General features: G+C 38.5%; 3 protein-coding genes and 1 long non-coding RNA gene across 4 annotated transcripts in view; 2 read left to right on the top strand and 2 right to left on the bottom strand.

The window, feature by feature from the left end:
* LOC123509324 (1-phosphatidylinositol 4,5-bisphosphate phosphodiesterase-like) overlaps nucleotides 1-1,582 on the top strand; it is a 66,782-nt gene extending 65,200 nt beyond the window's left edge. The window contains 2 exon segments of the mRNA XM_045263553.1: nucleotides 322-354; nucleotides 1,259-1,582. Coding sequence (XP_045119488.1) covers nucleotides 322-348 — 27 coding nt within the window. The 3' untranslated portion in view covers nucleotides 349-354; nucleotides 1,259-1,582.
* Nucleotides 1,583-10,302: 8,720 nt separating this feature from the next.
* Nucleotides 10,303-13,316, bottom strand: LOC123509325. The gene is made up of 3 exons (XR_006676177.1): nucleotides 13,092-13,316; nucleotides 12,634-12,757; nucleotides 10,303-10,420 (listed from the first exon to the last, which is right to left on the bottom strand). It is a non-coding gene; the product is annotated as an uncharacterized LOC123509325 (long non-coding RNA).
* An 896-nt stretch (nucleotides 13,317-14,212) lies between these two features.
* Nucleotides 14,213-14,918, bottom strand: LOC123509270 (gastrula zinc finger protein XlCGF32.1-like). Its single transcript, XM_045263468.1, has 2 exons — nucleotides 14,387-14,918; nucleotides 14,213-14,298 (listed from the first exon to the last, which is right to left on the bottom strand). Exons 1-2 carry the CDS (start codon nucleotides 14,916-14,918, stop codon nucleotides 14,213-14,215), a joined length of 618 nt encoding a protein of 205 aa, XP_045119403.1.
* Nucleotides 14,919-24,965: 10,047 nt separating this feature from the next.
* LOC123509323 (NADH dehydrogenase [ubiquinone] 1 beta subcomplex subunit 7-like) overlaps nucleotides 24,966-26,486 on the top strand; it is a 3,722-nt gene continuing 2,201 nt past the window's right edge. Inside the window, exon 1 of the mRNA XM_045263552.1 lies at nucleotides 24,966-25,167. Coding sequence (XP_045119487.1) covers nucleotides 25,056-25,167 — 112 coding nt within the window. The 5' untranslated portion in view covers nucleotides 24,966-25,055. The remainder of the gene's footprint in view (nucleotides 25,168-26,486) is intronic.

The raw sequence follows: 26,486 nt of genomic DNA, 5'->3' as shown, positions 1-26,486 counted from the left end.
TATTTTTGGTCGTTTTATTTATTTGTTAATTGTTCCCTTATTTTTAGTCATCCTATCTTATTTTACCATTAGTTTACCATTAAATACCCTTAGTTTCCCCTTATTTTACCCTTAGTTTCCATTATTTTTGGTCGTTTCTATTTATTTGTTAGTTTTCCTTATTTTTAGTCATCCTATCTTATTTTACCATTAGTTTACCATTAATACCCTTAGTTTCCCCTTATTTTACCATTATTTTGTGTTTTTTTTTAGTTTACCATTAGTTTTTTACCCATTTTTTGTTTGTAGATAACCTTTCCCGTTTTCTGTTTCCCTTTACAGATGCTTCTAGAACAAGGTTTCGACTGACGCTAGGTGAGGGGGGGGAGGGAGAGGGAGAGAGAGAGAGAGAGAGAGAGAGAGAGAGAGAGAGAGAGAGAGAGAGAGAGTGAATTATGGGAAAAGAGAGAGAGAGAGAGAGAGAGAGAGAGAGAGAGAGAGAGAGAGTGAATTATGGGAAAAGATTTGTTGAGAGAGAGAGAGAGAGAGAGAGAGATTGAGAGAGAGAGAGAGATTTGATTTGAGAGAGAGAGAGAGAGAGAGAGAGAGAGAGAGAATTATGGGAAAAGATTTGTTGAGAGAGAGAGAGAGAGAGAGAGAGAGAGAGAGAGAGAAAAGATTTGAGAGAGAGAGAGAGATGAGAGAGAGAGAGAGAGAGAGAGAGAGAGAGAGAGAGAGAGAGAATATATAGCTTTAATTAATCCTGTTATTTTTTTAGCTTTTTTTTTTATAATGTTTAAAAACGTGAAGGAATTTTTTAAAGGAATATAATTTTTCTCAAAAGTTCCTGAATTAATTATTGTTCAACTAATTCACAAACTGGTAACTCAATTTGTTTTTTCCTTATAAGTTTAAATATCTGATTTTTTTTAATATATTGAAAAAAAAACTGATTTATTTATTTATTTATTTATTTATTTATTTATTTATTTAAGTTAAGATTTTGTCTGTCTGTCTGTCTGTCTTTGTCTTGTGTCTGTCTGTCTATCTATACTCTCTCTCTCTCTCTCTCTCTCTCTCTCTCTCTCTCTCTCTCTCTCTCTCTCTCTCTCTCTCTCTCTCTCTCTCTTCCATCTTTCTTTTTTTTCTTCTTTTTCTCTTTCAATCCATCCATAATTTCTAGCTTTGTGTCTTTTCCTTCTCTCTCTCTCTCTCTCTCTCTCTCTCTCTCTCTCTCTCTCTCTCTCTCTCTCACTCTCTCTCTCTCTCTCTCCCACAGGCAATACAGTTTTACGAGAACACGGAGGAAGAATATAAAATGTGGAACAAGATTGAGTTCTTCTGTTAAGTGTTCCGAGAAAATGGAACACCTCACCCCCCTTCGCCCGGCCCCGCCCCGCCCTGCCCTGCCCTGCCCTGCCCTGCCCTGCCCTGCCCAGCCCACCCCCCCCGTTACCCATCGTCTCCCGGCAGATGAGAGCTGTAGTGGTAGTGGTAGTAGTGGTGGTGGTGGTGGTGGTAGTGGTGTTTTGATGTGGTTTGTTTTTTCGTGTTTTTTTTTGTGTTTGGTTTGATTTTTGTGTTTTTTTTTTTTGTTTTTTTTTTCCTTTTTCTTATATTTCTTGTTTTTTTTCCTTCATTTTCTTTTTATATTTCTTCCGTTTCAATTTCTATCATTTTTTTTTTTTTCACGTCTCATCTTCCCCATTTTCTTCATAATACGGTTTAAAAAAAAAATAAAAACGCAATTTATTCCACTATGTAGCCAAACGAGTCCTATTCTCAGCTAATACAAGAAATCCTTTACTGCAATCTTAAGTCTTCAATAACAGCTACATAAACCTCTAATCTTATAAAACCCTAAGTTACTTCTCTATTAAGTGTTAAATTCTGTATCTCAATTTCATTTAATTTATTCTTAGTGTTTTTATATAAGGAAAAAACACTCTTAAAAAACACAGAAGCAGGCAGGGAGTTCCAGAGTGTGCCAGAGAATAGTGGTGAAGGATTGAGAGTACTGGTTAACTCTTGCTTGAGGGAGGTGGACAGAATAGTGGTGAAGGATTGAGAGTACTGGTTAACTCTTGCATCAGGGAGGTGGACAGAATAGTGGTGAAGGATTGAGAGTACTGGTTAACTCTTGCATCAGGGAGGTGGACAGAATAGTGGTGAAGGATTGAGAGTACTGGTTAACTCTTGCATCAGGGAGGTGGACAGAATAGTGGTGAAGGATTGAGAGTACTGGTTAACTCTTGCATCAGGGAGGTGGACAGAATAGTGGTGAAGGATTGAGAGTACTGGTTAACTCTTGCATCAGGGAGGTGGACAGAATAGTGGTGAAGGATTGAGAGTACTGGTTAACTCTTGCATCAGGGAGGTGGACAGAATAGTGGTGAAGGATTGAGAGTACTGGTTAACTCTTGCATCAGGGAGGTGGACAGAATAGTGGTGAAGGATTGAGAGTACTGGTTAACTCTTGCATCAGGGAGGTGGACAGAATAGTGGTGAAGGATTGAGAGTACTGGTTAACTCTTGCATCAGGGAGGTGGACAGAATAGTGGTGAAGGATTGAGAGTACTGGTTAACTCTTGCATCAGGGAGGTGGACAGAATAGTGGTGAAGGATTGAGAGTACTGGTTAACTCTTGCATCAGGGAGGTGGACAGAATAGTGGTGAAGGATTGAGAGTACTGGTTAACTCTTGCATCAGGGAGGTGGACAGAATAGTGGTGAAGGATTGAGAGTACTGGTTAACTCTTGCATCAGGGAGGTGGACAGAATAGTGGTGAAGGATTGAGAGTACTGGTTAACTCTTGCATCAGGGAGGTGGACAGAATAGTGGTGAAGGATTGAGAGTACTGGTTAACTCTTGCATCAGGGAGGTGGACAGAATAGTGGTGAAGGATTGAGAGTACTGGTTAACTCTTGCATCAGGGAGGTGGACAGAATAGTGGTGAAGGATTGAGAGTACTGGTTAACTCTTGCATCAGGGAGGTGGACAGAATAGTGGTGAAGGATTGAGAGTACTGGTTAACTCTTGCATCAGGAGGTGGACAGAATAGTGGTGAAGGATTGAGAGTACTGGTTAACTCTTGCATCAGGGAGGTGGACAGAATAGTGGTGAAGGATTGAGAGTACTGGTTAACTCTTGCATCAGGGAGGTGGACAGAATAGTGGTGAAGGATTGAGAAGAAGAGTGTGTTATGCAGTTCGTAAGATCAAAAAAAGCATAATTGTTTGTAAATACGTAAACATTTGAACGTATAACCAGAACGAACGATGCATTGTAAAGTTTTATGTACGTATATATTAAGGCAAAATACGAGAGATTAGTTGGAAAATGTATACAAAAACATACGGAAAATAAAACATACTCTAAACACACATGCAAGGACAAATGCTGTGGAAATGTATACGTAGAAGACAGTGTAAAACCAAGAAATACGTAGGAAAAGAAAATTGCACTGATTACGAAAGAAAAACGCATACGAGAAAAATTTTTGAGGACGTTTAGAAAAATTGAATCGAGAAAGATTAGTGAATGGAAAGTATACGTAGAAAAAACACACAAAATGGTGCTTTATGAAGACGTATAGGAGAAAAACATAATTGTATGAATGAGAGAGAGAGAGAAATTAAAAAAAACTAAATATACAGAAATGAATAGAAAGATTTATACATAGTGGTGGTTTTTTATACGTTTAGTGTATACAAACAGAGCATACGGAGAGTGTGTGGTGAAATATGTATGCATAATGAAAACAAACATAAAAACAAAGCGAGCTGGAAATAAAAGAGGAAAATGAGAGTATGTAGTGATTTAAAACGGAAAGAAAACGGAAAAACAAAACGAGCTGGGAAAAAAAGAGGTATACGGATTTATGCATAATGAAACCAAACGTAAAAAATAAAACCAGCTGGAAAAAAGATGTAAAAATGAGAGAATGTACTGATTTAAAACGGGAAAAAGCGGAAAAACAAAACGAGCTGAAGAAATGTATTGATTTAAAACAGGAAAACGAGGAAAAACAAACGAGCGGGAAAAAAAACATGGAAATGAAACTATAAATTGATTTACAACAACAAAAAACAAACGGAGAAAACAAAACGAGCAGAAAGAAAACGAGAAAATGAAAATATAAACGGGTGTAATGAAATCAAGCAAAAAAACGGTATTGCCAAAACAAACGTATTAATAAAACTACGTATTGATTTAAAACACAGAAAAAAGGTGAAAAAAGATATACGTTTAAGAAAAACAAATCAAACGTAACCAAACACCAACACACAAACGTACAAACACACTGATGAAATGTAAATAGATCAAATAAAACACAAAAAATAATCAGGATTTAAGATTGGATTAGATTATCACGAAAAAAACGAGATTATTTGAAGCAAACGCAGATTCAAACACAGGTGAATCCAAACGTAAATTAAAACATCTTCAAAAACCAATAAAAACAGCCATAAAAAGAATAAATAAGAGTAAAAATAGAAGAGACAAGATTGTGTAGAAAAAAAGACGTAATCAAACACGAACAAATCCAAACGTAAAAACAAAACCGTAAAAAAATCAAGAAAATCAAGCGTAACAAAAAAATAAAAAACAATTAAAGTATTGGACAAAAGTAAATGAAAAAATAACAAACGTGAGCAAATCCAAACGGAGAATCAGATAAACAGAATTGCATGACGAAAAACTTAACCAAACGTGAGCGAATTCAAACACAAACGTAAAAACACCAAAAATTAAATAAAAACACCGATGAAAAGAAGAAAAAATGGAGAATTAAGGAAACAGAATTATATAAAGAAAAACACAACCAAACAGAACACAATCCAAACGTAAACACAAAAACACCTAAAAATAAAATAAAAACATAAAAAAGAAAAAAAAGAAAACAGAATCAAAGAAACAGAATTATGTGAAAAAAAAAAAAAACACAAGATAATCCAAACGTAAACACAAAAACACCTAAAAAATCAAATAAAAACACCAATAAAAAAAACTGAAAGAGACAAATTTATATGAAAAAAAACCACAGCCAAACACAAGACAGTAATTATATGAAGAAAAACACAACCAAACACAAGATGGTCCAAACATAGCCATCAAAACACCACCACACTAGCCAAAAACAGCCTCAAAATGCCAAACAGGGCCAAACAGGGACAAACGGGAGACGCGGAAGGAGATAGCTCATACGTAGAAGTGTGTTGTATAGCTGGTCCTTTGTGTTTGTCCGTTTGTCTGTTTGTCTGTTTGTTTGTCTGTCTGTCTGTGCGAGGCCAAACATGTTACAAACACATTCCTCACCAGAGCTTTATAAAAATAGCCCGTTTTGACGTAACTTTAAAACACTTCCTTCTTTCGTAATGTGTTTGTTTCTGTATTTGTAGGTGTTTGAGTTTGTACAGGATGTTGTCGTACACACATACACACACACACTCAAACATCCAAACACACGACTTTTTATAAACTTTCATATTTGCCAAACGTAATGGGAGTTTTCAAATATATAGACAATTTTCTCTGTGAAATAAACACACTTTTTAAAACATTCGTAGTAACAGTAGCAGGTTTATATATACATCAAAAACACGAAAAAAAACACGAAAAAAAAAAACATAACGATAATTTGAACCTGTTTTTATTTAATTTTACTAGTCAATTTCTAGTCAGTTTGCTACTATATAATGAACATATATATTTAGATAACACATAACACATATATATCTTTGCAAAACAGCCTCCCTTGTACATATATATATATATTTATACATCAAAGCGTATACATACATACAGCCGCGCGTAGTGTTTGGAATGATTGCTTCCGTGTAGTGCCAAGTATACAACGTTTTGCATACGAGAAAAAACACACACACACACACACACACGTATATATACACACATACGTACATATGCATACATACATAATTTACAAGTCCATTTTGAGTGCCAGAGTGTGTTAGTGTTTCTCTCTCTCTCTCTCTCTCTCTCTCTCTCTCTCTCTCTCTCTCTCTCTCTCTCTCTCTCTCTCTCTCTCTCTCTCTCTCTCTCTCTCTCTCTCTCTCTCTCTCTCTCTCTCTCTCTCGGAACAGCTAACACCTCTTACCCCCCCATAAGCCTCACACACACACACACACACACACACACACACACACACACACACACACACACACACACACACTCCTCCATTTCATCCTATGTAGTATTATATTGTCCATTGTTAAGATAAATAATAATAATAATAATAATAGTGCGTGTGTGTGTGTGTGTGTGTGAGAGAGAGAGAGAGAGAGTGTGTATTTAAAGTTACAGAAAGAGAGAAAGTAAGAGAGAAACAGAGAGAGAGCAAGAATTTAGTTAATAGAAAAGGGAGAGAGAGAGAGAGAGAGAGAGAGAGATTAGGAAAATGAAGAAGAAAAATTTAGAGAGAATGAGAACCAGAGAGAGAGAGAGAAAGAGTAGATTTTAGAGAAAGAGAGAGAGAGAGAGAGAATATATTTTACGATAAACTTATAAAAAACACTTGGAAAAAAAAATAATAAAAACAATTAATCTTTGGCCCCGCTCTCTCTGTCCATCTTATCCATCAACTCCCGTTTTCTATTACCCTAAAAAAAAAAAAAAACGAAAAAAAAAACACGTAGAAAAATCAAACTTATCGTAGAATTGAACAGAAAACGAGAATCTATGAAAATAAATATAGATAAATAATTATTATATATATATCTATACAAATAAATAAATAAATAATCTATATATATATAAACTTATCAATTTCGATATTGTAGTGTTTTGAAAAGCATTTAAGTACATAAGTAGGTGCCAGAATCCCCTTCATTTACCCCCTATTTACTTAAAACAGGCTGGTGGTGGTGGTGGTGGTCAGTGTTGCCAGGAAAAACACTTGTAAACTATTAAACACTTGTGAACACTATCAAACACTTTTAAACGCTATAGAACACTTGTAAACACTATAGAACACTTATAAACACTTCAGAACACTTGTAAACACTTCAGAACACTTATAAACACTTCAGAACACTTTTAAACACTTCAGAACACTTATAAACACTATAGAACACTTTTAAACACTATAGAACACTTATAAACACTATAGAACACTTTTAAACACTATAGAACACTTGTAAACACTATCAAACACTTTTAAAACACTATAGAACACTTATAAACCCTATAGAACACTTATAAACACTATAGAACACTTGTAAACACTTCGAAACACTTCAGAACACTTGTAAACACTATCAAACACTTTTAAAACACTATAGAACACTTAGCAACACACACACACACTCAGCAACACAGCACCACCACCACCACCACCACCACCAGCCAGACACTTAACCCCATTAGGTGTTCAGTTTAAGTGTTAATGGTTTGCTGGTCAGAAGGTCCCCGTGTGAGAGAGAGAGAGAGAGAGAGAGATTACTAGTTACCATTTTTATTTATTTATTTATTTTCGTGTGTGTCTCTCTCTCTCTCTCTCTCTCTCTCTCTCTCTCTCTCTCTCTCTCTCTCTCTCTCTCTCTCTCTCTCTCTCTCTCTCTCTGTTATATATTTTTTCTTTAATTTTAGAAAGGTATGTGTGTGTGTGAGAGAGAGAGAGAGAGAGAGAGAGAGAGAGAGAGAGAGAGAGAACTGCCAAAACATGTATTACTGTCAGTGTGTGTGTGTGAGAGAGAGAGAGAGAGAGAGAGAGAGAGAGAGAGAGAGAGAGAGAGAGAGAGAGAATAACGTGCTTTAATCAAACAGTATTGAAATTAACGTCCTTTTCAAACCGTCTGTGGGAAAAAGAAAGAAAAAAAAAAAAAAAAAAAAGAAAAACAAACACAAACACAAACACGCTTAAGTGACGGAAAGAAAGAGAAAATGTTTGGAAAAGAATTGAACGAAAAACAACGAAATAAAAAAAAAAATAACTGAATTGTGTTTATTAAAGAGAATTAAAGAAAATAGAGTAAGGGAAACATTTTAGCCGAACTGGAGCAAAGAAAACGTAGAATTGTGTTTAGGAAAGAGAATTAAAAGGGGATTGGACAAAAAATGCGTAGAATTGTGTTTAGGAAAGAGAATTTAAGAGAATTGGACAAAAAATGCGTAGAATTGTGTTTAGAAAAGAGAATTAAAGGAGATTTATGTTTAGAAAAGAGAATTAAAAGGGGATTGGACAAAAAAGACGTAGAATTGTGTTTAGTTAAGAGAATTAAAGAAAATACTGCTTAAAGAAAAAAAAACAGCAATAAGGAAATGAACTTGACGTAATATATGCCAAAAAAAAGTTTGTTTGCGAATGTTGAACTAAAAAAGAAAAGAAAAAATGAACTTAATTTATTTACGAAGGAAAGTCAAACACACACGCACGTTTTAAAACACACACATAGAAAAATTAACACACACACACACACACACACACATCTTTTAAAACAGAGATGAAAAAAATTAACCTTATTTAAGCTTTGTGTGTTTGCATAGTGTTGTTTAATGTATGAGAGAGAGAGAGAGAGCGATTTTTACGTATATTTGTACAAGGGGACATGTATGAGAGAGAGAGAGAGAGAGAGAGAGAGAGAGAGAGAGAGAGAGTGGGTTAGCATTGTATTACTTCAAATTGTCACGCCAACCATTCCTTCCTGAGACAATAAAGAAAACGTGACATCCCAATGTGTTTGTTTGTTTGTGTGTTTACCTTCCCTGCTGGGGGGGTGGTGGTCAGGTTAGAGAGAGAGAGAGAGAGAGAGAGATTGTCCTTTTTGTCATTATCTCTGTTTTTCTCTCACTGTTCTTCTTCTTCTTCCTCTTTCATTTTTCTTTGTTTTTCTCTCTTCTTGTTCCTCTTTTTCTTCTTTTCTTCTTTTTCATCTTCTTGTCGTCTTCTTCCCCTTTCATTTTTCTTTGTTTTTCTCTCTTGTTCCTCTTTTTCTTTTTTTTTTCTTCTTCTTCTTCTTCTTCTTCGTGGTTAGAGGCAGAAGGAAGCGATCATGTCACGTTCTTCCATTTTGCCCTGTTGTAAGTAGAAATGGCAGTAGTAGTAGTAGTAGTAGTAGTAGCAGCAGTGGTGGTGGTAGTAGTAGTAGTAGTGGTGGTAGTAGTAGTAGTAGTAGTAGTAGTAAGAGGGGGAAGAGATGATAGTAGGAAGAGGAGATGGATGGATGTAGTAAAAAAAAGAATGTTTTTTTTCTCATGTAATAGTAGTAGTAGTAGTAGTAGTAGTAGTAGTAGTAGTAGTAGTAGTAGTAGTAGTAGTAGTAGTAGTAGTAGTAGTAGTAGTAGTAGTACAACTGTATCACACACACACACACACTCACCAAACATTGAGTGTGTGTGTGTGTGTGTGTGTGTGTGTGTTATTTGCATCATCATCATCATCATCATTATTGTTAGTATGTTTATTGTTATTATTATTATTGCTATGAGTGTTAATGATGTGTGTATGTATGTGTGTGTGTTTTGCCCATTTACCAACACACACACACACACACACAGGAGGAGGAGGAGGAGGAGGAGGGAGGAGGAGGAAGAAGGAGGAGGAGGAGGAAGAAGAAGAGGAGGAGGAGGAGGAGGAAGAGGAAGATGCTTTGAGGCAACATTCTAAGCACACACACACACACACACAGGCAGAGGGAATGAGGAAAACAAGGCTCTACAAATCACTCCAATATATTCACAGCAGGTACACAATTCTGGTAGGCCTAAATAATTTACCCTAGGCCTAAATTTTTAACACATACAATTTTCTTTCCCTAGTTACAAAAATATATGAATCTGGTACAATAAAACACATATATACAATTATTAGTGTGTGTGTGTGTGTGTGTGTTTTGGTGGGGGGGGTGGCTGTGGTGAGTGACTGTGGGTTTGTCAACATACTGTGGGGGACATACTGTGGTGCTGTGGGCAGAGAGAGAGAGAGAGAGAGAGAGAGAGAGAGAGAGAGAGAGAGAGAGAGAGAGAGAGAGAGAGAGAGAGAGAGAGAGAGAGAGAGCCCTATTTGTTTCTTCTTCCTTTTCTTCTCTCCTCTTCCTTCTTTCCTTCTTCTTCTTCTTCTTCCTTTACAATCATTCCTCCTCCTCTTCATCTTCCTCTCCTTTTCAATCTTTCCTCCTCTTTTATTCATGTTCTGTCTTCCTCTTTATCATTTTTCCTCCTCCATATTCTTCTTTTATTCTTCTCTCACTCTTCCTCTCCATTTAATCTTTCTTCCTCTTCCTCCTCCTCCTTCACGTTTTTCTTCAATTCTCCTCTTCTGTCTTTTTCATCTTTCCTCCTCCTCCTCTTCTTCCTCCACATTTATTTCATCCTTTTCTTCATCTTCTTCTCCTTCTCAATCCTTCCTCCTCCAGTTCTTCTCTCAATCCTTCTTCATCTTCACCTTCCACCTGTTCTAGATTATCTCCGCTGCTAAGTTGATCTGCGGACAAGGAATAAATTAGTTTCTCTCTTTGACAAATAAAAAATAAGAAAATGATGTTTATATTTTATTCAACTCTTCCTAATATCAATAAAATGGTCTAATGGTACACAAAACTCAAGGTAGAAATGTGTCCCAGTACTGAAGGGGTTAAAATAGTGAAGACTGTGGCCATTAATCTTCTGACCTCCATACACCCTTCCTAATGTCAATAAAATGGTCTAATGGTACACAAATCTCAAGGTGAAAATGTGTCCCAGTACTGAAGGGGTTAAAATAGTGAAGACTGTGGCCATTAATCTTCTGCCCTCCATACACCCTTCCTAATGTCAATAAAATGGTCTAATGGTACACAAAACTCAAGGTAGAAATGTGTCCCAGTACTGAAGGGGTTAAAATAGTGAAGACTGTGGCCATTAATCTTCTGCCCTCCATAGACCCTTCCTAATGTCAATAAAATGGTCTAATGGTACACAAATCTCAAGGTAGAAATGTGTCCCAGTACTGAAGGGGTTAAAATAGTGAAGACTGTGGCCATTAATCTTCTGCCCTCCATAGACCCTTCCTAATGTCAATAAAATGGTCTAATGGTACACAAATCTCAAGGTAAAAATGTGTCCCAGTACTGAAGGGGTTAAAATAGTGAAGACTGTGGCCATTAATCTTCTGCCCTCCATAGACCCTTCCTAATGTCAATAAAATGGTCTAATGGTACACAAAACTCAAGGTAAAATGTGTCCCAGTACTGAAGGGGTTAAAATAGTGAAGACTGTGGCCATTAATCTTCTGCCCTCCATAGACCCTTCCTAATGTCAATAAAATGGTCTAATGGTACACAAAACTCAAGGTAAAATGTGTCCCAGTACTGAAGGGGTTAAAATAGTGAAGACTGTGGCCATTAATCTTCTGCCCTCCATAGACCCTTCCTAATGTCAATAAAATGGTCTAATGGTACACAAAACTCAAGGTAAAAATGTGTCCCAGTACTGAAGGGGTTAAAATAGTGAAGACTGTGGCCATTAATCTTCTGCCCTCCATAGACCCTTCCTAATGTCAATAAAATGGTCTAATGGTACAAAATCTCAAGGTAAAATGTGTCCCAGTACTGAAGGGGTTAAAATAGTGAAGACTGTGGCCATTAATCTTCTGCCCTCCACAGACCCTTCCTAATGTCAATAAAATGGCCTAATGGTACACAAAACTCAAGGTAGAAATGTGTCCCAGTACTGAAGGGGTTAAAATAGTGAAGACTGTGGCCATTAATCTTCTGCCCTCCATAGACCCTTCCTAATGTCAATAAAATGGTCTAATGGTACAAAATCTCAAGGTAAAAATGTGTCCCAGTACTGAAAGGGGTTTAAATGAATGTGGTATGGCAGGAACTTGGTCAGCACAAATTGTACCAAACACAGGAACTTCAAAAAGGCAGTGCAAAGAAAATTAATGGACCAGCAAATCACTACTTGGTATCAAAGCTTGTCAACAAATGCTGTATATAGTCATTATAATACATTCAAGGCTGTTTAAGGACTACAAATTTACCTAACTAGATTTTGAACATGCAATAATAGACTACCAGTGAATGTTGGGGGACACACAGGTGGAAGCAGAGACGAATGTGTAATGTGTGCACTGAAAATACAATAGCAGATGAATTTCATGTATTACTTAAATGTTCAAATGAAGACTGTAAGGTGGAGAAATATATACAGGGAGTCCTCAATATTTATACAGTAGATGCATTCCAGAAGGGACCATATAACGCAAGGAATGAATACCAAACTTCAGACATTTTTTTTTTTTAGTATAACATTAAACTTTGAGGAATTCGTACAATGTGACGAATAACCCACAGTTTTGGACACCGTGGAACTCTGAATATGTATGAATCGAGGACTACGTGTACCAAGAAGCTATTACAGTCGGACCAACAATATTTAAGTTCGGGTGAGTTGCTGCAAAATAAAAACGTAAATATTGTCGCAAAGTCATGTAAGGTTTGTAATGTGGAAGGTTTGGTATAAATGTTCAGTATGGTTGGTTATTAATGTTGCTCTATCTCTCTTTCTTATTTTTTTAGCTATTATTCTTATGGTTGATGTTATTATTATTATTATTAGTTTGTTTACTTCGGAGCTGTGACCCGTACTACACATACTAATAAAATTGTTCTATTATATTATATTTTATTCACACACACACACACAGCTTACCATTATCACAGCTTAAATTCTCTCTCTCTCTCTCTCTCTCTCTCACCACGAGCATCTTCAAACTTCTCTCTGGTGGTGGTGGTGGTGGTGGTGGTTGCTGCTACACCATACACCACATCATCATCTGGAAGTAGTAGTAGTAGTAGTAGTAGTAGTAGTAGTAGTAGTAGTAGTAGTAGTAGTAGTAGTAGTAGTAATAATCAGAAAACAAAAAGAAAATATAAAAGGAAGAGAAAGAAAAAGAAAAGGAAAAGAATAAAGGAAGAAAGACAAGAAGAAGAAGAAGAAGAAGAAGAAGAAGAAAACAAAACAAAAGGAAATGACAATCAAAAAAAGGAAGACAACAAATAAATAAACAAATAAATAAATTCATCTCTCTCTCTCTCTCTCTGTCACCATTTCTTTATCATATTTCAACCAATCCCATCCATTTATCCATCTACCCATAATCCACTTACCACAGCCTTACCTTCTACCACACACCACCGCCACCACCACCACCACCACCACACACCTCTTTCTATACTCAAGTTTAGCAAATGACTGAAATCTTAGCCAAACTTCCTGTGTGTGTGTGTGTGTGTGTGTGTGTGTGTGTGTTTACCTAGTTGTAGTTTTCCAGGGCCTGGGCTTCACGCTGGTGTGGCCCCGTCTCCATATCTACACTTATCCTATTTTTGTTTGAAGCTCTGCACACTCGTTGGTGACACCACTTCCTCACTCAAACTGTTCCACGTCTCAACACTTGATCCATTCCGTTGATCAATTTATAAACTTGTATCAGATCCCCTCTCTCTCTCTCTCTCTCCCTTCTCTGTTCCAGGGTTGGTAGATCCATAGCCTTTAGTCTCTCCTCATATGTCATCCCTTCAAATTCTGGAACCATTCTTGTAGCCATTTTTTGTAGTCTCTCCAACTTCCTTATGTGTTTCCTTTTATGAGGGGTCCACACTACTCCTGCATATTCCAATCTGGGTCTTATTATAGTACTTAGCAATTTCTTCATCATTTCTTTGTCCATGTAGTGAAATGTGTGTGTGTGTGTGTTTGACTGTTTGATCTGCTGCAGTCTCTAACGAGACAGCCAGACGTTACCCTACGGAGCGAGCTCAGAGCTCATTATTTCCGATCTTGGGCTAGGCCTGAGACCAGGCACACACCACACACCGGGACAACAAGGTCACAACTCCTCGATTTACATCCCGTACCTACTCACTGCTACCTCAACACTGAACAGTGAACAGTGAACAGGGGCTACACGTGAAAGGAGACACACCCAAATATCTCCACCCGGCCGGGGAATCGAACCCCGGTCCTCTGGCTTGTGAAGCCAGCGCTCTAACCACTGAGCTACCGGGCGTGTAAGTGTGTGTGTGTGTGTGTGTGTGTGGCTAAACATTTCCCCACACAACAACCATAGGTAACGGTTGCAGTGTGTGTGTTTGTGTGTACGCGTCTGTGTGTGTGGCTGTTTTGGAAGGATTAACTAGCGTGTGTGTGTTTCTGTGTGCGTTTGCGTGTGTGTGTGCGTCTGTGTGTGTGCACGAGTGTTTGGACAGTTCAAGACGGCTCGGAAACACTAGATTGCAAACGTGACACCTCTGTTTGTGCGTCTGTCCGTGTGTTTCTTTGTGGCGCTGTAAGTGGTAAGGCCGCACGAAAGCTCTGCCACATAATTCACACGGATATTTGCGTTCACCGGAGTGGATTAAGACGTGGCTATCCAGCACAGACTTGTGGGTGAAAATCTTACCACATTCACCACAGTTATGCAAGTCTTCACTCTCTTTCCGAGTGAGTATGTGTTTGGTGCGGTGTGCGGTGTAAGACACATATTTCGTAAACGTCTCACCACATTCCTTGCATCTGTGTGGCGTGTCGACGTGGCGTTTGATATGCGTCACTAAGCTTTTCCGATGTTTAAACTCCTCACCACACTCGCCACAGCAATGCTTCGCGTCTGTGTGTACGTCAAAATGCCTCTTCAAATCGTGCCTTCTCGCGAACTTCCTTCCACAAATCTCACACTCGAACTTCTTGGTGATTTGCGTGTGTGTGCGTTTGTGTTTCCGTAACCCACACGCCGTTTTGAAACCCTTGACACACACCACACAGATGAAGTTCTTAGCATTACTGTGACTTGCTTTGTGTGTTTTTAAATGTTCCTTTCTATTAAAATGCTTCCCACACTCTTCACATCTGTGTCTCTTGTTCCTGTGTGCCTGTAAATGCTGTTCAAATTCCTGTGGGGACGTGAACAGCTCCCGGCAGACTTCACAGCACATCACAGCAATCCCCAGGTGTCCCAGAGTGTGCTGTATCAGTTCGCTGCGGTTGGTGTGCTGTTTGCCACATTTGACACAAGGTGGTGGTGGTAGTGGTGGTGCTGTGGCTGTGGTGAAGGGCTGCTGTTGTTGTTGTCGCTGTTGTTGACGTTTTTGTTGTTGTTTGAGTATGTTTTCTATAAATAATATAACTTCTTTTGTTTCTTCTTTTGTTTCTTCTTCTTCTTCTTCTTCTTGTTTTTGTTTTAATATGCTTCCTTCCTCCTCCTCCTCCTTCTCTTCCTTCTCCTCTTCCTCTTCTTCTTTTATTATCATCTCTCCTCCTCCTCCTCCTCCTCTTCTTCCTTTTCCTCTCCTTCTTTTACTATTATTATCATCTCCTCCTCCTCCTCCTCCTCTTTTTCTTCTATTCTTATCTCCTTCTCCTCCTCCTCCTCCTTTTCTTCTTCTTCTTCTTCATTTTCTTTATCCTTCTTCTTCTTATCTTCTTTTTCTTCATTTTCTTTATCATTTTGCCTTCCTTCTTCTTCTTCTTCTTCTTCTTCTTCTTCCTCCTCCTCCTCCTCCTCCTCTTTCCTTATTTCACTTACTTCAATTATCACCATCTCCTCCTCTTCCTCTTCTTCTATTTCAATTATATCACTTATCATTATTTTCTCCTCCTCCTCCTCCTCCTCTTCCTCCTCTTCTTCTATCTTCTTTCTCCTCCTCCTCCTCCTCCTCTTCTCTTCTTCTTTCTTTCTTCTTCCATCTCTTCTTCTTCCTCTTCCTGTTATTCTTCGTCTTCCTCCTCTCTCATTCTACCTCTTCTTCTTCCTCCTCCTCCTCTTCCATTCTTTGAGAGAGAGAGAGAGAGAGAGAGAGAGAGAGAGAGAGAGAGAGAGAGAGAGAGAGAGAGAGAGAGAGAGAGAGAGAGAGAGAGAGAGAGAGAGAGAGAGAGAGAGAGAGAGTAGAGTAGTAGAGAGTAGTAGTAGTAGTAGTAGTAGTAGTGGTGGTGGTGGTGGTGGTGGTGTGGTGGTGGTGGTGGTGGTGGTGGTGGTGGTGGTGGTGGTGGTGGTGGTGGTGGTGGTCTCAAATCATCTCTTCTGAAAAAAATAAATAAATAAATTAATTAATTAAAAGTTTGATTTAAAAATGATAACTCTCTCTCTCTCTCTCTCTCTCTCTCTCTCTCTAATGAAACAAAGCACAAACAAACAACACAAGAGGCAACACACTCACCACAGACAGAAACTCAAACATTCAACTGAACACAACACAAACTTAAAGGTCACAAGAAGAAGAAGAAGAAGAAGAAGAAGAATGCTGTGTTGTGACCTTAAATGTATGTATCTAACAGCAACACTTCTGCAGCTGGTTTGGCCCTTTAGCAACACTTCTGCAGCTGGTTCTATTGGTAATCTGCCACAGTACACCTGGTTTGGCTCTTTACAGCTGCATAGGCCAGTTACAGCTGATTAGGGCCTCGTTACCATGGCAAGTGTCTCCCTATGTGTGTATTTACCTAGTTGTATTGTACAGGGTTGGAGTGTGGCTCATAGTGTCCTGTCTCCATGTCTATATTTATCTAGTTTTTCTTTAAAGTTGTGCACACTCTGTGATGTGACAATTCCATTATTCAATGCATTCCACTTCTCCAGTGTTCTGTGTGGAAAACTGTATTTTGCAATATCCTTCACACACTGCCTCATCCTGATCTTCTTTTCATGTCCTCTTGTCCTTCCATGTGTGTGTGTGTGTGTGTGTGTGTGTGTGTGTGTGTGTGTGTGTGTGTGTGTATTTACCTATTTGTGTATTACAGGGCCCGAGCTAAGCTCTCTGTGTCCTGTCTCCTTGTTCACTCCTGTCATATCTCTCTTTCATCTGATTGACACACACCGCGTCAACGACATCACTGCTCAGTTTATTCCACTTATCAATGCTACGATGCGGGAAACTGTATTTTCTTACGTCATTTAGACAGATTTCCCTTATTAGCTTTTTTCCATGTCCTCGGAGATGATTACTTGTGGTCACCTTTATCAACTCTCTGTCCAATATGTCAGTCTTGTTCACCAATTTATACATAGTTATCATGTCTCCTCTTGTTCTTCTCTCTTCTAATGTGGTCAGCCCCAGCTTCCTCAGTCTTTCCTCATAGTCTAACTCCCTGAGTCCTGGTACCATCCTTGTTGCCAGCCTCTGTACCCTTTCCACCTTCTTCACATTTTTCTTCATATGCGGTGACCAGACACAAGCTGCATATTCTAACTGGGGTCTTATTAAGGTACATAATATCTTCATCATTCCTTCATCTAGGTAGTGGAATGCAAGGCCAATATTTTGAAGCATGTTGTATGTTTTCCAAAAAATCTTGTTAATGTGTTTCTCCGGTGACAAAGTGTTTTGCACGGTTACTCCTAAGTCTTTCTCCTCATTGGTCTCTTTAATTTTCTCATCACCCAGCCTGTAATCCCAGTTTGGTCTGTATCTACTTCTTCCCATTTTCATAACATGGGTCTTGTCTATATTAAATTCCATCTGCCACTCTTTACTCCACTCATATATTTTATCAAGATCTTCCTGTAACTTGTTACAATCTTCCACATTCTTTACTCTCCTCATAATTTTAGTATCGTCCAAACATGTTCATGTAACTGTCAATTCCTACTGGCATATCATTAACATAAATCAAAAACATGATGGGACCAAGCACTGACCCTTGTGGAACTCCACTGGTTACCTTCTTCCACTCGGACTTCCTTCCTCTCACCACTGTTCTCATTTCTCTTCCCATTAAGTAATTTTCCATCCATTTTGCTAGTTTATCATTTACTCCTCCAATCTTCTTTAGTTTCCACATCAGTCTATTGTGTGGTACTTTATCAAAGGCCTTTCTCAAGTCCAGGTAGATAGCATCCACCCATCCCTCTCTATGTTGTAGTATGTCAGTCACTCTTGAATAAAAACATAATAAATTGGATACACACGATCTTCCTTTTCTGAAACCAAACTGCCTTTCACTCAGAATGTTTTCACTTTCTAGATACTCACTCCACTTAGCTTTAATTACTTCTTCACATACCTTGCACAATATACTAGTCAACGATACTGGTCTATAATTTAGCGGTTCCATTCTACTACCATTCTTATATATAGGCACAATGTCAGCTCTTTTCCACTCTTTCGGGACTAATCCTGTTCGTATGGAGGTTTCCACAATATCAAATATGGGGTTCAACAATTGATCCTTACATTCATTTAGCAACCTCCCAGATATGCCATCAGGCCCCATTGATTTATTAATATCCAGATTGCTTATAATTTTCCTTACATCTTCCTTAGTAACCATGATGTCCTGCATTTGCTTTATTTCCGTAGGCCTTCCTCCCATAAAATGCTCCTCCTTTGTAAACACTTTGCAAAAGTTGTCGTTCAAAATTTCAGCTATATCTCCAGCATCCTCATATACTTCTTCCCATTTTTACCTTTTCTATTGCCTCCCTTTTATTTAGTTTTCCATTTATGAATTTGTAAAACATTTTGGGTCACTATCACAGTTTTCCACCACCCTCTGTTCATATTCCTTCTGTGCTGTTCTCCTTACTTCAACATATCTATTCCTTGCTGTTTTGTAGCCTTCCCTTGATAATACATCACTGTTTTCTTAAGTTTCTTCCATGCCTTTTCTTTGTTCTTTTTTGCTTCTTCACAATTTCTATTAAACCACTGTTTATTATTTAAAGTCCTCTTTCTGTGATATGGCACAAACTTCTTCACAGCAGAGTTATACAAATCCATAAATTTATCGTATTTCAATTGCATATCTCTTTCCTGGTATACCACGGACCAGTCAATTTCATTAAAGAACTCCCTTATATGGTTATAATTTGCCCTAGTATAATTTAATTTTTCCTCCCTGTTCCACAATCTTATTCGTGCTTAATTCTGTATCCAGCTCAAAGCTTAGGACATCATGATCGCTTTTCCCCAAGGGACTTTCATGTTCAATTTTCTCTTTTAGAGAGATTCCCCTGGTAAATACCAAATCCAACCTTGCTGCAACATCCTGTCCCCTGCACCTTGTTGGTGATATCACCCACTGTGTCATCAAGTTATTTGTTGCTACCTTTAACAATTCCTCTGCCCACTCACCACCATTCACCACTTCGTAGTCTTCCCACACTATTTCTTTGCAATTAAAGTCTCCAACTATCATCACTCTATCCTTTCCTTCTTTCATTAGTTTTCAATTGTTTCCTTATTCTTTGTTTTGCCGTCAATCTATAAACTTGTAGAAAAGTTTGGGTTCATCTTTGCTTTTATCCACTACATCTTTCTCAAACTGTCTTGCTTCCTCTCTCCTTACTCTGATATATTCATTTGTAGCATCTTTGTCCTGGCGACTATTAGAGTCATTTCCCTGCTTTAAGAGTTTCCTCCACGCTTTATCCTTTGCTTTTTTTGCTTGTATGCATCTACCATTGTACCAAGCAGGTATTTTTTCTGAACTCTATAAACAGGAACAAACATTTTTACTCCTTCATTGTATATTGGTAAGAATATGTTACATTTCTCTTGTACAGTCTTCCTGCTCATAATATTACTCCACTCAATATCAGCAAAATAACTCCTTAGTTTTTCAAAATCCACTCTTGCATAATTTAGTCTCTCTCCTTTATAGTCAGTCCTCTCTGTAACTTATCTCATCTTCCTCCTGCATTTGCATCTCTAATGTCACCTGATCACTTTTCCCCATTGGACTAAGGTATTGTATGATTGGAGGGGACTCTGGTTTCTTAGTGAAGACAAGGTCAAGCAACGATGGTTCTTCTTCCCCCTGTACCTTGTGGACTCCTCCACCCACTGGTCCATTGTATTAACCATGGTCCACTGCAACACTTTCTCACTCCACTGCCCACCATTGTCCATTACTTCCATCTCTCCTCAGTTTATTTTTGTACAGTTGAAGTCTCCAACTAAGAGTATTCTTCTATCTCTTCTTATCATGTTATCTCGGCACTTTATCGCCTCTCTTTGCCTATCTCTGTGCTCTTCTGATCCCCATGTATTAGTCTTTGGTGGAACATATGTAACTAATTTTTCTTTTCTTCAAATCTTCTGTTCTGATTGTTACTCCCAATGCTTCCACTTTGTCCTCACCATATTGCACATCCTCCACACATATGTTATCACCAACCATTATTAGCACTCCTCCTCCTCCTCCTCCCCCTTTATCCTTCCTGTCCCTCCTCCAGGCATTATATCTCTCCTCTTATAAGTTGACATGGATCTCTTCTGTTCTCAGTTTTGTTTGAATGTCGCACACTACATCCAGCTTCTTCTCTTTCAAACAATCCTGACCTTCCAATATGCTTGATAACAAACCATCTCTGTTAGTACAAGTCACTCTTCATTCATTGCCTCCTCCACCACCTCCTCTTTCTTCCGTAGCTACCACTTCTTTACTCTCATGTCCAGAACACTACACTAAAAATTCTTCTTCTCTATCTCAGCCTTTTTCTCGTTTTTATCCACTTTTTTCTTTTCTCTTTCCTCTATGTGTGTGTGTGTATGTGTGTGGTACCTAACCTGACATGACCTGAGCTGAGCTAACCTGACCTACCTTATCCTGACCCTGCCTCTCAAATACACAATAAATAAATGGTGAATATCTTGAACAAGTCCCTCCTCTCTGCCACCACCAAGCCCCTCACCACCAACACCAAGCTTGGGGATCTTGGGGCAAAACAAGCTCTTTGCTGCGGAGAATTGAAACAAGGCAAGTTTTAGCAATTCAAAAATGTGAGGAAAAAATGTTAATATGGAAAACTTGTCATTATTTGCAAAACTTAACCCAGTGACTCAGTACATTTGTGAGTGTGTCCGCTACACTCAGGGAAAACAATGCACCAAAGCTATCATTGTAACCTGGCCAGGGCATGTGTACCCCTCCCAATACCCACCTCATCCTGGTTACTAACTTAACTCAACCCAACCCAACCCAACCTAACCTAACCTAACCTAACCTAACCTAACCTAACCCAACCTAACCTAACCTAACCTTACCTTACCTTACCTAACCTAGCCAGATGTGCAACCCTCCAGATACCCATTCATCCATGCTACTAACCTTACCTAACCTAGCCTAACCTTACCTAACCTCACTAACCTAACCTCACCTAACTAACATTATAAATACCGGTAACTCTTGAATTTCACGACAGATGCGTTCCAAGAGGCATTGCATATTTCAGAATTCGCGTCAAACAAACTTGTATTTTTCCTAAGCAACACTAGATAACAGAGGGGTGCAGGATGTGGCCCAAATCGTGTAGAAGCATAGTGCAAATTTAACTAATTATAATATTTTTCGGTCGCGTATTAACAAAAACGCATAAATCAAACACGCGTAAATCAAACACGTGTAAATTAAGAGTTACCTGTAGTGTTTTTTCAGGTGTTTTTGAGATGGGTTATTTTTGTGTTTGTGATGAAAGACAGTGTTTGTTGAAGTTATTACAATTTTTTTTTCTATTTTCTTTAGTTAACTCGTCTGCACCCCTCCCAACACCACCCACCCATTACGTAACCTAACCTAACCTAACCTAACCTAACCTAGCCAAACCTAACCAAATCTTAACCTAACCTAACCTAGTCAAATCTAACCTTACCTTACCTAGCCTATCCTAACCTAACCTTACACTGGCAAACATTTACAACAAGTCCTTCCTCTCTATCACCACCCGCAAACACATCATCAATTTGTGTGCTCCTGAAAAACATCAATTCTAAACACTGTCCCAAATTTGACCCCTTCAGTAGCATGACGTGTTTCCCTATTCATTCTGGTGACTATTTGGTGATTTTGTACAGCTTCAGAAACTCATGTGGGAGTTAGAATAGTGAAGACTGTGGCCATTAATCTTCTGCCCTCCATAAACCCTTCCTAATGTCAATAAAATGGTCTAATGGTACACAAAACTCAAGGTAAAAATGTATCCCAGTACTGAAGTGGTTAAAATAGTGAAGACTGTGGCCATTAATCTTCTGCCCTCCATACACCCTTCCTAATGTCAATAAAATGGTCTAATGGTACACAAAACTCAAGGTAAAAATGTGTCCCAGTACTGAAGGGGTTAAAATAGTGAAGACTGTGGCCATTAATCTTCTGCCCTCCATAAACCCTTCCTAATGTCAATAAAATGGTCTAATGGTACACAAAACTCAAGGTAAAAATGCATCCCAGTACTGAAGGGGTTAAAATAGTGAAGACTGTGGCCATTAATCTTCTACCCTCCATTCACCCTTGCTAATGTCAATAAAATGGTCTAATGTTACACAAAACTCAGTAGAAATGTATCCCAGTACTGAAGGGGTTAAAATAGTGAAGACTGTGGCCATTAATCTTCTACCCTCCATTCACCCTTGCTAATGTCAATAAAATGGTCTAATGTTACACAAAACTCAGTAGAAATGTATCCCAGTACTGAAGGGGTTAAAATAGTGAAGACTGTGGCCATTAATCTTCTGCCCTCCATACACCCTTCCTAATGTCAATAAAATGGTCTAATGGTACACAAAAGGTAAAAATGCATAGAAGTACTGTACCATAAACCTAACCTAACCTATCCTATCCTAACCTACAGTGTATTACTATGAGGAAAAAAACAATACTATTACATATACGTTTACAATACTATTACACATGCGATTACATACACGATAACTACAACAAACAAACGGAAAACTGTAACAATAAAGAAAACGAGGATATTTAGACAGGTATACGAAAATTTCCATAACCACCTAACCAGCTTACTATCCCCCCCCCTTGTTAAACTACTATTACTACTACTACTAAATGCCCCCTCTTGTTACCTCGTCAAACTACAACTACTACTACTACTACTACTAGGCGAATAAATATATAAATAATCACACAAACATCAAATAGTAAAGACAAACACACAGGAAAACAAACACTAGGCACACAAAACACCAACAGAAACACACAAACACAAATAAACAATAAAACAACATTTCTCCACAATGAAACACGAAAAACAAACATACAAACACAGATAAACAAGAAAAAACATGATTTCTGCACAAACAAACACTCCAAAACAAACACCACGTCTACAAAAACACCAACACAAACAAAAAAAAAAAAAAAACATGATTCCTACACGTATTGTTAGCTTGTTAAACCACTACTACTAATAAAACAAACAAACAAACAAACACCAAATAATAGAAGCAAACACTCCAGAACAAACACTAGACCCAAAAAACACCAACACAAACACAAGAAAAACACACAAACACACAAAAAAACATGAGAAAAACAAGAATCTTACACCACTTAAAAAAAACACATCACAAATATTAACTTTTCCACTAATATCGACACCATTTCACCATCTCACCATCATGTACCTTCGCTCACTGTCCTTCTCGCTCCTCCCGTGCACTATGGAAGTCTGCAATCACGTACACTGAGAAATAATGGTGAAATAGTAATAGCAGGTGTTTTTCCCGCCATTCCTCCCTTCACTGTGGCTCTGAAGGGATGACTGGACGACCATTGACAGATTCAGTTTTTTTAACAGGATTACTTTTCTGTTTCTGCTTATTTTCCTTATTTTCTCTATTTTTTTGGTGTTTTTGTGCTTGCTAGATTTTTGTGATTGTTTTTTAGTGTTTTTTGTTTATTGATAATTGTTTATATATTTTTTTAACCTGATTGATTGATACATTTTATTGTTGCATTAATAAATAAATACAACAAAGGAGGAGGATGGGTCTTGCCACCCCCACCCACCCCCTGGACTAAGACTTAAGGTTAAAGTATCAAAAATTTAACACTAGACAGTATACATAACAAGAATACAAGTACTTCAATAAATAAATCCAGATATTGCACACCTTATTGCATGAACATCCTACAGTGGTGGAGCAAACTGAGGATATTCCCTGAGTGTATCCCTGAGAGTGGCAGAGTCTAGGAGATGGTCAATGAGGCTGTACAAGTCATGCTGACCTTGTGGCCTAAATTTAGCAATGAGAGGACATTCCATGATATAGTGAGGCAGAGTGTGTCCCCTTGGTGCAGCACACAGCACACAGCACACACCAGGAGAAGCACTGACTTTCCAAAAGTATTTGTAGCCTAATCTGAGCCTCATTGCCACCCTGTCCTGTGATGCAGTGTGTCTCCCGTAGGTGTAAGCACAGCTGAGAACTGTATGCTGTTCTGAAGGCGCTCCATTTTGCGGCACCTCTCCATAAGAATGTATATTTCTTTATTGACAGTCAGGCTGCACTGTATGCCCTTCAATCCACCTCCCCCATGGACTGTGATCTGGTTAATAAGTGTGTTGATCTCATCCACGCCCTTGAAGGTGCTGGTGCCACGGTCCATTTCATCTGGATACCCTCTCATGTGGGTGTCCCGCTAAATGAAAACGCAGACCACCTTGCTGAGTGTGCCCTACAAGATGCCACAGTGCCACAGTGGACCCTGGCACTGAGCACACTCTGGGTTATGTTAAGAGTAGCATTAAGGACTTTGTGCAGTACATAGTAGTTGGAGCTTTGTTGCCATAGGGGCGGTAACACTAGTCTTCACTATGCACGTGTCTCCCAGCTGACCTGGTGGAAGACATGTAGCCAGTCCAACCTACAAGAAGAAGAGGAGAAAAAGGAAGAAAAAAAAAAAAATAAAAGAAGAAGAAAAACACAAACCTCAAAAACACAAACAAAAACAAGAGATCTTAAATATAAAAACACCACGTAGCCAATCCAACCCACAAGAGAGAGAAAAAAATAAAGAAAATAGAAAAGAAAAAACACACAACAAACCCCCACCAAAAATAAATAAATAAATAAAAACAAGTGATTCTAAATATAAAAACACCCCGTAGCCAATCCAACCCACAAGAAAAAGAGAAAAAATAAAATAAAATAAGAAAAAGATTAAAAAAAACATTAAAAACACAACAAACTAAAAGAAACACAAATAAAACCAAGAGATCCTAACTATAAAAACACCTCGTAGCCGATTCAACCCACAAGAAGAAGAGGAGGAGGAGGAAGACCAATAATAGCAGCCATCTTCGTAATCCTTCAATATTTCACTCTCCAAAGGTCAGGATGGGTCACATGTACTCCTCGCTGCTGCCTGACCCCGGCGTGACCCCTGACCACAAGACAGGGTCGACCTTTGACCCCCTGTATGGATTTGCTGAGGGCAGGAAGGAGAGAGGTAAGGCCGGTGTATATGATGTGGCACTCTCGTAAAGAAACCATCCCGTCCTGGAGAGAGAGAGAGAGAGAGAGTGTGTGTGTGTGTGTGTGTGTGTGTGTGTGTGAGTGAGTGAATATGGTAATGAATAAATGGATCTCTCTCTCTCTCTCTCTCTCTCTCTCTCTCTCTCTCTCTCTCTCTCTCTCTCTCTCTCTCATTCGTTACCAGTGGTAGTAGTAGTAGTAGTAATGGTGGTGGTTATAGTAGTAGCAGTAGTAGTAGTAGGGGTGGTAGAAATAGTAGTGGTGGTGGTGGTGGTAGTAGTAGTAGTAGTAGTAGTAGGAGTAATGGTAGTAGTGGTGTTGGTAGTAGTAGTAGTAGTAGTAAAAGTGAAAGCAATACTCTCTCTCTCTCTCTCTCTCTCTCTCTCTCTCTCTCTCTCTCTCTCTCTCTCTCTCTCTCTCTCTCTCTCTCTCTCCACATATACGTGACTCCCAGTATTATTTCACTCTCACCTGTATTTCCTCACCTTTGCCTCCCTGCGTCTAATTAGGAAGTCACTTAATTTTCCTTCTATTAAATTAAGTATTTCCCAGGATTAATGTACCAAGTGGATTTAAAAAGCTGGATATTTCATTTTTAATCCCTTCAGTACTAGGACGTGTTTCCCTATTCATTCTGGTGATTATTTGGTGATTTTCTACAGCTTCAGATCTCATGTGGGGGATTAAAATGGTGAAGACTGTGGCCATTAATCTTCTGATCTCCATAGACCTTTCCTAATGTCAATAAAATGGTCTTATCGTAGCCAAACTGTCTGAAAAATGCCCTTAAACATGCCAAACTGTCTTAAAATGCCCTAAAAACATGCCAAACTGTCTGAAAAATGCCCTTAAACATGCCAAACTGTCTTAAAATGCCCTAAAAACATGCCAAACTGTCTTAAACATGCCAAACTCTTGAAATGCTCTAAAACATGCCAAACTGTCTTAATATGCACTAAAAACATGCCAAACTGTCTTAAAATGCCCTTAAAAACATGTCAAACTGTCTTAAAATGCACAAAAAACATGCCAAACTGTCTTAAAATGCACTAAAAGCATGCCAAACTGTCTTAAAATGCCCTAAAACATGCCAAACTGTCTTAAAATGCCCTAAAAACATGCCAAACTGTCTTAAAATGCTCTAAAAACATGCCAAACTGTCTTAAAATGCCCTTTAAACATGCCTAACTGTCTTAAAATGCCCTAAAAACATGCCAAACTGTCTTAAAATGCCCTAAAAACATGTCAAACTGTAGTATTAGTCAGGCCGCATACTGTTTAACCCTAGATCAT

This window comes from Portunus trituberculatus, chromosome 26 (genome assembly GCF_017591435.1).
Source record: "Portunus trituberculatus isolate SZX2019 chromosome 26, ASM1759143v1, whole genome shotgun sequence".
Taxonomy (NCBI): Eukaryota; Metazoa; Arthropoda; class Malacostraca; order Decapoda; family Portunidae; genus Portunus; species Portunus trituberculatus.
Note: the sequence above shows the minus strand (reverse complement) of the source record. Positions and strands in the feature narration are given on the sequence as shown.

Coding starts and splice junctions, on each gene's coding strand:
- LOC123509270 (XM_045263468.1), bottom strand. CDS start 14,918: ATGTGCTGTGAAGTCTGCCGGGAGCTGTTCACGTCCCCACAGGAATTT. Junction 14,299..14,386: donor GCATAACTGTGGTGAATGTG/GTAAGATTTTCA, acceptor ATTATGTGGCAG/AGCTTTCGTGCGGCCTTACC.